This window comes from Triticum dicoccoides, chromosome 1A, assembly GCF_002162155.2.
Source record: "Triticum dicoccoides isolate Atlit2015 ecotype Zavitan chromosome 1A, WEW_v2.0, whole genome shotgun sequence".
NCBI lineage: Eukaryota > Viridiplantae > Streptophyta > Magnoliopsida > Poales > Poaceae > Triticum > Triticum dicoccoides.
This window is the reverse complement of record NC_041380.1, coordinates 134,361,038-134,373,320: the sequence shown is the minus strand read 5'-3', so window position 1 is coordinate 134,373,320 and position 12,283 is coordinate 134,361,038. Positions and strand designations below refer to the sequence as shown.

Below are 12,283 nucleotides of genomic sequence, written 5' to 3'. Positions count from 1 at the left end.
CGCGCCTTCGCCCCGCTGCCGCCTTCACCCGTTCCGGCGAGATTCCGCGCCAGCCACTGCCGCCATTGCAGGCCGCCACCAAGCTCCTCCACGCTGGCGGACTCGGCGCCCGAAGGCCCCGGCGACCTCCGCCGCCCGCGCCTTCGCCCGCACGCCGCCTCTCCCTCCCTCGCCGGCGCTCCGACGAGCTCCTTCCTCCTCCCCGCTCCGGCCGACTCTTCCTCCGGCGACCTCGAAGCTTCGGCCGGTGAACCTCGACTTCCGCGCCTCAGATCTGAGATCTGGAGTTTAGGGTTGACTTTATCCCCGAAAACCCTAATTATTTTTCCATTTTCATTATGCTATATCTCTGCATCCGTAGATCCGTTTTGGGCGTATAGCATATCAAAATGTTCGTCTCAAAGAGCACATCATTTCATATCATTGCATCATTTTCATTTGAGTTCATCTTGATGCCCGAAATGCTGTTAGAAGAGTGCTATTTGAGATAATTGTCAGATCTGCTGCTACAAATAGCTATTTGTCATTTTTGCCATGATTATTGTGTGCATGATATGCCCCTGAGCTCTACATATATTTTGTTATGGGATTTGTCATCTTTCCAGAGGTGCCATCCATGTATTTTTGTGATGTGTGTGGTGACTAGCACAAGCTTACAAAGTGGTGCATTCGTTAATGCTGATTTCAGGGACTTAGCAATTCCACTAAGTCCTTGGACTGTTTTTACCAATATGCCATATGGTCATGTTGTTTCCTAGTGATATGTGCCTCTTTTGAGGATGATCAGTAAGGGTGATTTGTTAATCTTGTAGTTCTCTATCCATCCATGCCTTTGTTTGCAATTATGGAGCACCCTAGCTTGAGTCAATCGAGCTCTACTTTTGCTATTTCGTGAATCTGGGCAGATTGTCTACTTGTTAGCGATTTTGTCGAGGACGTTGTAGTTGATCCGTGCATGCTATGTTATTGTTCTTGCCATGTCTAGCTTGTATAATGTGTATTCTTGATGGGTGCATGCTTAGATTGTCATGCCTTGCTCTGTAGTGAGTGCATCGAGCTCGTGAACATGCCTACTTGATATCTGATTTGCATGCTCCAGTTTTTCTCTAAGTCTGTGATCTGATTATATTTTTGCCATGTTCACATGCTTGCAATTGTATTTTATGATTCCTTTTGGCTCAAGGTCACTAAGGGACTTTTGTTAAGCTCTTTGAGTAGCTCCATGACATACTTTACTTTGCCATGTTTAGGCCATGTAGCATATAGTTTTCATGCTCCAAAGTGTGCTACCTGATCTGAAATTCCAAACAAGTGTTAATTTCACCAAGTCCGAGATCTGTTTACCAATTGCACTTTTGCCATACTTGTTTGAACCAGTTAATGGATGAATTGGCCGTAGCTCAGTGTTCCTCTTTTGTTAAGCATCATGAATGGATCCCTGCCATGTATTTTGTTGCCATGTTTGAGTGTTGTAGCATGTTTGTCTTGTTGCATTTAGATGGCTACTTGCTGTTTATCGCAGACCGGTGCCATATTTGAATTGCTCGCCATTTCCAAACCGTGTCTCCGATTCCGGCGTTCTTTATATCGTTTTCGAGAGAAATCATCTCACCTTTCCAGTGGCACACTTGGATTTCCATGTTTAGGCCAGGTTCGTTCATTCCTTGTCAAATCTTGCATTTGCATCACATATCGCATCCCGCATAGCATACCATGTTTACATCATGTTGTTTGAGCTTTGCACGTGGTTGATTGTGTCCTTTTTGCTTGTTTGTCTTGTTTGGGTAGAGCCGGGAGACGAGTTCGCTAATGAGGAGCCCGTTGAGTTTGATTTCGAGGATCAAGTCAACTCTGACAACTTTACAGGAAAGATGATCATACCCTCGAAATCACTTCTATCTTTGCTTTGCTAGATGCTCGCTCTTTTGCTATGCCTATGCTACGATGCCTACCACTTGCTTATCATGCCTCCCAAATTGCCATGTCAAACCTCTAAACCACCATGTCCTAGATAACCGTTGATTGGCTATGTTACCGCTTTGCTCAGCCCCTCTTATAGCGTTGCTAGTTGCAGGTGAAGATTGGAGACCATTCCTTGTTGGAACATTATTTTTCTTGTTGGGATATCATTATATTATCTTGTTATCTTAATGCATCTATATATTTGGTAAAGGGTGGAAGGCTCGGCCTTTTAGCCTAGTGTTTTGTTCCACTCTTGCCACCCTAGTTTCCGTCATATTGGTGGTATGTTCCCGGATTTTGCGTTCCTTACGCGGTTGGGTGATAATGGGAACCCCTTGATAGTTCGCCTTGAATAAAGCTCTTCCAGCAATGCCCAACCTTGATTTTACCATTTGCCACCTAGCCTCTTTTTCCCTTGGGTTTCCGGAGCCCGAGGGTCATCTTATTTAAACCCCCCCCCCGGGCCAGTGCTCCTCTGAGTGTTGGTCCAACCTAGAGCCCCTTGCAGCGCCACCTCGGGGAAACTCGAGGGCTGGTTTTAGTTGTACGGATTGCTTATCCGATTGTGCCCTGAGAACGAGATATGTGCAGCTCCTATCGAGATTTGTCGGCACATTCGGGCGGTGTTGCTGGATTTTTTTTAACTTGTCGAAGTGTCTTGTAGAACCGGGATACCGAGTCTGATCGGAATGTCTCGGGAGAAGGTATATCCTTCGTTGACCGTGAGAGCTTGTCATGGGCTAAGTTGGGACTCCCCTGCAGGGATTTGAACTTCCAAAAGCCGTGCCCGCGGTTATGGGCAGATGGGAATTTGTTAATGTCCGATTGTAGATAACTTGAACCTAAACTTAATTAAAATGAATCAACTGTATGAGTTACCATGATGGTCTCTTCTCGGCGGAGTCCGGGAAGTGAACACGGTGTTGGAGTAATGCTTGCCGCAGGTTGTTCTCTAGTTATTCGTTCGCGCCTTGCCTTCTCTTCTCGCTCTCTTTTGCGAACAGGTTAGCCACCATATATGCTAGTCGCTTGCTGCAGCTCCACATATTACCTTGCCTTACCTATAAGCTTAAATAGTCTTGATCGCGAGGGTGCGAGATTGCTGAGTCCCTGTGGCTCACAGATTACTTCCAAACCAGATGCAGGGCCAGACGACTCTGTTCCAGATGACGCGCTTGAGCTCAAGTGGGAGTTCGACGAGGACTCACGCCGATACTACGTGTCTTTCCCTGATGATCAGTAGTGGTGCCCAGTTGGGGCGATCGGGACCGTGTCGCATGTTGGGTTGGTCTTTTATTTTGGCACCGTAGTCGGGCCATGAGTGATTGGATGATGTAATGCTATTTATGTACTTTGTTTGACGTGGCGAGTGTAAGCCAACTATGTTCCTTCCCCTTTTATTATTTATATTATATGGGATGTTGTGAAGATTGCCTAACTTGCGACATTGCTTTTAATGCGGTTATGCCTCTAAGTCGTGCTTCGACACATAGGAGATATAGCCGCATCGAGGGCGTTACACTTGACCTCCGGATCGGGACATGGTTGCTTGAGTGGAAAGGAGATGAGAACTTGGGCGCTAGAGCTCAAGATTGAAAAGGCGGAGACAGAGAGAGGGCATGAGAGAGGAAGAGGGAATCCTTATCCCCTTATAAAGGCAACAAATATTAAACGCCTCCTCACTCGCCTTTAGATTCGCCTATTCCAATGGGTTGTATAAACGGCACGGTTGGGTTACCCATACCCGCATTGATGAGAATCCTGCGATAAGGGGACACAATCTCTGCTTTGACAAGACATGCCAATGGCAACCGCGTCTCGGGACGTGGGGCGTCGAAACATGAAAGCGGTTTGGAATTATGGCCGGTCAGACGTAATATCGTGCTACGAAAAAGTTGTCAGCGGATGGAACTCGTGTAAAAATATATTCTCTCTGCGATTATGTATGGTGTGTGTGTGTGTGTGACAGGTCCGGATACTATCATCGCATCCGAAGACTATCTTGAAGTTCGGATAGAAGGGAACCCGCCTTGCAATGTCAAAGACAATCCACGCGCCGGACTCCTCGTCATTGAAGCCAGGTTCAGGGGCTACTAAGGGAGTCCTAGACTAAGGGGTCATCGGGCGTCCGACCTATTATCCATGGGCCAGACTGATGGGCTGTGAAGACATGAAGGCCGAAGACTGTACCTGTGTCTGGATTGGACTCTCCTTGGCGTGGAAGGCAAGCTTGGCGACCGACTATGAAGATTCCTTCTTATGTAACCGACTCTATGTAAACCCTAGATCCCCCCAGTGTCTATATAAACCAGAGGGGTTAGTCCGGAAAGGATAGACGTTCATTACCGTAGTCATACAGGTTAGACTTCTGGGGTTTAGCCATTACGATCTCGTGGTAGATCAACTCTTGTAACACCCATATTCATCAAGATCAATCAAGCAGGGCGTAGGGTATTACCTCTATAGAGAGGGCCCGAACCTGGGTAAACATTGTGTCCCCCGTCTCCTGTTACCATCAATCCTAGACGGACAGTTCGGGACCCCCTACCCGAGATCCGCCGGTTTTGACACCGACAGGGGGCACCCTAGAACACACAAGTTGATCATTGATCTCTCCCAGCCGTGTGCGGTGCCCTCCTCCACCATAATCCACCTCGGTCATACTGTAGCGGTGCTTAGGAGAAGCCCTGCGACGGTAGCTTCATCAACATCGTCACCACGCCATCGTGCTGACGAAACTCTCCCTCGAGCTCTACTGGATCATGAGTTCGCGGGACGTCACCGAGCTGAACATGTGCTGAACACGGAGGTGCCGTACGTTCGGTACTGAGGATTGGTCGATCGTGAAGACGTATGACTACATCAATCGCGTTATCATAACGCTTCCGCTTAACGGTCTACGGGGGGTACGTGGACGACACTCTCCCCTCTCGTTGCTATGCATCACCATGTTTTTGTGTGTGCGTATGAAATTTTTGAAATTACTACGTTCCCCAACAACCACGACCCTCGACAAGACTCCAACAATGATAGGTGGAATTACGAGAAGTCACTCCAAACAAATACATGATTTGGTGCAATGTCAAAGAAGGCCAATGACTTCTAGTCCGTGCTGAAACAATGTTGTTATGATGAAGAAACAAATTTAGGAGCTCATGAAGAAACAAGTTTGTTGTTGAAGAAAACGATGTTCCGACTCTAGCAAAAACATTGTTTGGTTGGAATCAAGTATCCACAACTTGTGAAAGATATCTAGACAAGAGTTTGCTGCTGAAGAAAAAAACAATGTTCCAACTTTGATGAGACTCTGTTTGGTTGGGATCAACTGTCCACAACTCGCGGGAGATTTTCAAAAGGTACCTTATTAATTCTCAAAGTTGGTTTGGTTTCACACATATACTGGTTCTCAAAGCCAGCTTCTATTCCCACCTAACCATGGGGGTTGTCACTGGTTATAAAACTCCACCCCCATCCTCTAAGAAATCTTTTGTTAAATCATTTAGCTACAAGCTTATGCAACAAAACTGCTATAGATACGAAAGATCCTTACTACTTTTGCTCTTGTGAGTTCATTTGGATTCGCGAGAAGGATCCTGTGGTTTTCCTTATTGGTGATCTACGGTTTTGGTTGTTTGTGTGGGTTAGTCTTAGTTTATGGTTCTGCGATTGTTCAAACAGATTAAAGCTATACAACCTTCTCCAACGTACGAGTCACGTACAACCTTGGCAGATTAAAGCTATAGTTATCTCGACTGCTTGCAGCTAGATACGCTCCTCGATTCAATCCCACAATGTGAAGATCAAGCCACTCTCTCGCATGAAACCATTCAATGGGTTTGCGCCTATCAACTGTGGTCATGGCCCTTTCAAAGGCGACTAATCTGAAAAATCAAAGATAATCCTGTTTGGGGAATTTGAGCATTTGCCACATGTTTGATTGTACTTTGAGGATTTGCCCCTATTTTACTTGTCAATGATTATTTTCCAGTTTCTTGATGATTTGCCCCTTATGCACTGTTTAGAATTACACTGCAAAATTTATGTCCAAGCTAGCCCCAAGCCCAAATTAGGCAGCTCCCGTTTGACTGTTCCCATTTATTGATCAATATCGAGGCTGCTTACCATGATTCACAACCGTGTCTCACATCGTGAATTTGATGCCTTGCTGTGTTGCAGCTACTCGCTGCCGTGCCTCCTCCCTGTCGTCATTGTGTGCTGCTGCAGGTGAAAGAATTTGGCCGACGGTCTTTGGTTTGCCAGAACGGAATGCGGTGGTGACGAACATGGATGGCGTGGAGGAGATGTGCGACGAGGCAGAGCACCTCAATTTGGATTGGGAGATATGAGAGATGGCCCCGTCATCATGAGGATGTGCGGTGGCCGCGTACGAAGTGGAGGCCTGTGAGTCATCGGGAAACGCGATGAAGTTGGTCGCGGACAATGGCAAGTAGACGGAGACGGCCTTGTCGTCGTGCAGCTACCGTCTGCCACCGTACCACTTTTGGGCGAGATGAGGACTCGGGGAACAAGAACGAGGTTGGGTCTCACACGGGCATTGTGGGCATATCACTGTGGGCTCATGTCGTCAGGGGCAAATCATCAAAAATCTAGAACAGGTGTAGCAAATAATCGATGACAAAAGAGGAGGGGCAAATCCTCAAAGGACCATCAAACTTGTGGCAAATCCTCAAATTCCCCATCCTGTTTAGGGCTCCTTTAATTTAAAGGAATTTTATAGGGTTTTTGGAGGATTAAAATTCTTAGAAATTTTTTCTACGTTGGTCCTTGGTTGCATTTCGTAGGAAATCTAACACCACTCAAACCTTTTTTATATATAATTCCTTTGATTTTGGACCCGATAAGGAACACGTGGCAGCTTCGAACGCTTTTTATGAAAAGTTTAGTAACGTAATGATGACAACTTTAATTGTCAAGCATGACAATTTTTTTCGGATGACAAGTTTTACTTTTATTTTCTGGTTTGCCTTTTCTTTTCGAATAACAACTTTTGTTGTAAAAAAGTTAAGACCAGAGTGCTTTGTGTCACACATGTGACACTTATCATTTGAATTGTTTTTCTGAGACATTAAACACTCTTTGCTAATTCTATAGTTTTACATGGATATGCCACTTCTTTCTTTCTATTCATGTGTTCTGAGAATCCTACTCCCTCTTTCTATTTATATAAGGCCTAATGCATCTTTCGAGGCTAATTTTGATTAAGTTAGAGTAATAATATATGACATGCAAGTTACAGAAAGCATACTGTCAAATTCTTACTTGAAAAAAACTTTCAATAATATAATTTTTACATTATACATCTCATGTACTATTAATCTTATTAATAGTCAAATGCCGTCTTGAAAACACATTTTTTCGAGAGCACGCGAAAGGCGTGCCTTAGCTTTATAGAAGAAGAGAAACAATATATACAAGGTTTACATAGCCGCAAGCATTGCCCGAGGCGTGCCTACCATCTCCTCAAAACCCTCCTAGGCTACTACTCACAAAATTATAGTCTTGGAAAACGCATTAGAGCATCTCCAGCCGTTCGGCCCCCCAGGGCGCTAAAAAAAACGGTATGCGAACCGGCGCTAGTTCGGCCCCTGGGGGCGACCTAGCTCCCAGTCACGCCCCCAGGCGCCGCCCCCAGGATGCGGAAAATTCGAACTTGGTCGTTCCAGCTCACAAAAGACGCCACAAGTCCAGCGATCGCAAGTCACAGTTCGGCGTATAAAAAATAGAGCGGCAGAAGTTCGCGTGCGCAACGCATCACTCGGCGGGCTCTGCCCCAGGCGTCGGCCGAGTTGGCGTGCGCGGGCTTGGCGGTGTCGGAGCTGCTTCTGCGCTGGGCGGTGTCGGCGCGGCTTCGGTGGTGCTGGGCGTCGTGGAGGCGTCATCACGCGGGCTTGGCGACGGCGTCGGCGTGGGCATCGGCATCGGCGGCGCTGTCGAGGGAAGCTGGTTCAGGATGAGGTCGCGCTCCGCCAAGTACCACGCCTTGACCGCCTCGTCGGTGCTCTGGAGCATGTCCGCCCCGCCAAGCAGGAAAGCCAGGTCGGTGTTTCTCTTCTTCGCAGCAACGTTAGTCCGGAGCAGGTCGAGCTTGACGGCGCTGCTCGACATCAATGCCGACCACCGCGCATCGGTCTTCTCTTCATGAAGGACAGCCCGGGCCTGCGCGTCGGCGAGGCAGTGCTCGATGGACTCCTGCACTCGAGCGGTAGCCGCGTCGGCGTATTTCCCCTTCTTTGCACCTTTGTTGCCGTCCGGCCGCCCTTCCGATGCGCCAGGAGTCGGCGCGTCCGGCTTGTAGGTCTCCTTGGCCTTGTCGAGGGTGCGCCGGACTTCCGCCCACTTCTCGCACTTGTCAATGCGCTTGTAAACGTGGAGGTACTTGAATTCGGCGTCGTTGTTGCTTTGCCGGTACAGGGCGAACATCCACATCAACTGCGGGGAGGAACAAACAGTTGGTGGGTGTACACAGCGAAGAGAGGCGGGAGACTGGCGTGGCATACCTGATCATCAACGCTGGCGCCGCTCTCCGGACGAGCCGCGACCTCCTCGACGACCCCATACCATTTATTGCACGCCCCCTGAATACGTCCCCAGTGGTTCGCCATCGCCTTGGAGCCGCGCTGCATGTAGACGTCTTTGAAGTAGGGGTCGACGAGGTTGCACTCGTCGAACTCGGCCTTGATGCGGTCCTAGTATGTCTCGATGCTCTGGTTCGTGCCGTGTCGGGTCGAGGCAGACGACTTCCCATGCTTCGGCGAGGCATTCCTCCTCCTTGGACGCCCACTTGATGCGCGGCTCGCCTGACCTAGCCGCCCGCTTCTTCTTCTTGCACCCCTTTGCCGGAACAGGCGTCGGCTCCTCCTCCTCGTCGTCGTCGTCCTCCTCCTCCTGCTCCTGCTCCTCCTGCTCATCCTTGCCGTAGACGTAGCCGAGCTCGTTGTCCATGCCGCCGCTGAGATCCACCGTCTCGTCCTGGGTGACGAACCCGGGACGCGGCAGCCGCGGCCGAACCTGCCGCGATGATGTCGTCCATGTCAGCCTCGGTCTCGTCGGTGTCGCCGAGGTGCGAGAAGGGCAGCGGGCCACAGTGGAATGGAGGCGTCGGGGAGGAAGCGTAGGCGGGCGGCGAGTAGTTGTATGGAGGGTACTGCACGCCGGCGAAGGTGGGAGAGGGCGTGCGCTGGGTCGGGTGTCCATGGGGGAAGGTGACGTTTGGGTTGAACCCACCGTGCGCGTCCCTGTCGGCGTAGCCCGGCGAGGGTGATCCCCATGGCTGCGGAGAGCCCACGCCTTGCTGGCCCCAGGGCGCGTACTGGGCGTGGCTTCCGGGCGGATTCATCATCCACGCGCGAGTCGCCTCGACCTCGGCTTGGTCCGCCGATGAGTCAGCCGCAGCCGTGCGCGCCGCATTGTCGCGGGCCTTCTTGGCGATGGCCCTGTTCCGCCGGTCGGCGATGACAGCCTCCCGTCGCTGAACTTCCGCCCTTCACTCGGCATTTGACATGCCCGGTGGCTTGGTCGGCGGTGCCCTCGGCTTCCTCTGCTTCGGCTGCGCGACGGAAGCGGTCGCGGTTGCCGCCGTGCGGGGGGCGACGTACTTCTTCGGTGGCATAGCGACCGGCTGGGAGGCGAGCGGGAGGGAGATTGGCGGGAGGAAGGAAGAGAATGGGAGGGAAGTGGGGGAAAAGCAAAAGAAACGGCGGGAAGAGGCGCTCGACTAGCTGATAGAGCGGACCCACGCGTCCTTTCGCTTGTGCCGACGCCCCAGGCGCCCCTAGGGCGCTGGGTTTGGACTGGGTCCGCCGGCACCAGTTTCAGTCTGAGTCGACAAAAAACAAAATTCTGAGGACGCGACTGGGCCGGTTTTTCGGCGCCGGCATGGTAAAAATACCTAGAAAGGGCCTGTTGGGGCGCGGCTGGAGATGCTCTATATTCGGCGACCTCCACATCCTTCGCCGCCGTGCCTCCCTCCCCGTTCCCCAGCCACGCGCCCGCGAGAATCATCCTCCTCCTCATTGCTCCCTCTCCCCAGCTTAGCCGCGCGCCCGCGCCCCCATCCCCTACCGGCCTGCTTGATGCCTTGAGATCACTTTTCCCCACCGGAAACCCTCGCCGCCGCCGCCGCCGCCATTAATTTCTCCGCGCAAGCTCCAATTTCAGGAGGCCCAGGATGAGGACGGCGTCGATGTGCACCGCATGTACTGTGCGGGGCACGCACACGTTCAAGATCGCCGGCTACAGCCTGCACAGGGGCCTCGGCGTCGGCAACTTCATCCCGTCTGCCAGCTTCGACATCGGCGGCTACCTCTGGCGCGTACTATACTTCCCCGACGGGGAGACGGAGATGGAGAATGGGGATCACGCGTCCGTTTTCCTCGACCTCGTTAGCAAGGCCACCGAGGTGAGGGCGTTATTCGAGGTCAGGTTGGTCGACCAGACTAACAAGCTGCCACCTTCGGTGGTGCTCTCCCAGAAGACGCCGATAATGTTCAACAACAACGAGCATAGGAACTCTATGGGCGACGACTTCTTGCAACCATTGGCGTACCTGCTGGACGACAGCCTTGTGCTTGAGTGTGATGTCACAGTTCTGAAGGAATTCAAGGTGACCCTGACTGTGACCACCTTTGACATCCAAGTGCCCCCCTCAGACTTGGGGGAGCATCTCAGAGAATTGCTAGAGAATGGGGAGGGGGCAGATGTCGTTTTTGAGGTTGAGGGGGAGGTTTTTCCTGCGCATAAGAGTGTGGTTGCAGGGCGCTCGCCGGTCTTCAGAGCGCAGCTCTTTGGACCGATGAGCGACAGGGCAAAGCAACGCATAACAGTAGAAGATATGCAGCCTGCTGTTTTCAAGGCGTTGCTTCACTTCATTTACACAGATTCATTGCCTTCGATGGAAGATCTTGATGGAGATGAGGGCAAAGAAATGGTTAAGCACTTGCTCGTGGCTGCGGATAGGTATGCGATGGAAAGGATGAAGGTTATGTGTGAGAGCATCCTTTGCAATAGTCTTGATGTTGAGAGTGTCACTGCTACATTGGCTCTAGCTGACCAGCATCACTGCAGCAACCTCAGAGATGCTTGCCTTGAGTTTATCACTTCACCGGATAGAATGGATGATGTCATGGCAACCCAAGGGTATGCTCACCTCAAAAGATCCTGCCCTTCTATTGTCATAGATGTCTTCGAGAGGGCAAAAAGGTCCCGCAAAATTTAGTATGTTCATCCTTGTTTAGCTTATGAATAGTTGAATAGGTTGTTTAGTTGAGCATAACCTCGTAAGATGAAGTTGGCTTCTTAGTTATATTAGTTTCCAGTGATCTTTTGGAGAAGGGTAGGCCTTTGTAAAATGCATGTGATGGAGGCTCCTCTTGCTATATCTTGTGTGTGATGACGATCGACGATTCATCTTATTTATGAATTTATGCCAGCTTGCTAGTGTTCTCGAAAATGCCGTGACCGTCTGGCTAAACAATTAGGTTACTGTTAAAACTTCCCTTTTATCTGCTTCCTTAATTTCTCAATGCTGTTTGTTTGCCATTCTCATTATTGGAAAGAGATGGTATGGCCAAGTCCATGGCGAGCTATGAAGAAACATTAGCAAACAGCAACATTATGTTAGCAAGTTATTGAGCAGCACAATTAATGCAGTATTTTGAGATTGCATTGTGCTAACTATGTTTAACTTTGGATTGGCACACCACATCTTTTACACTATGAGTTATTTTTGGAGGCAGAGGCATTTGGATTCACTGTAGTCTGTAGAGAAAACCCCAATGTTTTAATCCAACTATACAGTTTAGCTCCAAATACCAATTGATAAAGTATTGACCTCGTAACTACACATTAAATTTTACTTGGTGATAAGCAAAGCTGAAATGATTATTTTACTTTCCTTAATTGACCAAGGGATGCTGGTATAGTGGGATTGGTAATCATGAATGTCATTGACCACTTTATTGTTACGAGTAAGATGAGCTGTTGTGCAAAATACCAACATATGATGGTAAACAAAATTATTCCTAGTGTCTAGTGTTTTGTGAATCTGAATCTGGGCAGTCAGATCATGGAGACCTAGTGATTTATCTTATGGCATGATGTAGAGATCTCTGCTAAATTTGTTCCAACTCCAAAGGTTCGCAAGAACTGAAGTAGGCTGCACTTTTTCTTTATGTAGCAAAGCAATGCTCCTCATTCTCGTTCGAAACCTTAACCTCAAAGTCAAACATTAGATAAAATGTACAAGTGATTATGATACATAACTACATATGTTATTAGTTATGTGGTCACTTGTCACATTGCA

General features: G+C 49.4%; 1 protein-coding gene across 1 annotated transcript; it reads left to right on the top strand.

Moving 5' to 3' along the window:
- The first annotated feature begins 9,910 nt into the window (after window positions 1-9,910).
- Window positions 9,911-11,357, top strand: LOC119367020 (BTB/POZ and MATH domain-containing protein 1-like). The gene has a single exon (XM_037632660.1). The coding sequence runs from the start codon at window positions 10,151-10,153 to the stop codon at window positions 11,195-11,197; it is 1,047 nt and encodes a 348-aa protein (XP_037488557.1). The 5' UTR covers window positions 9,911-10,150; the 3' UTR covers window positions 11,198-11,357.
- The last annotated feature ends 926 nt before the right edge of the window (window positions 11,358-12,283 follow it).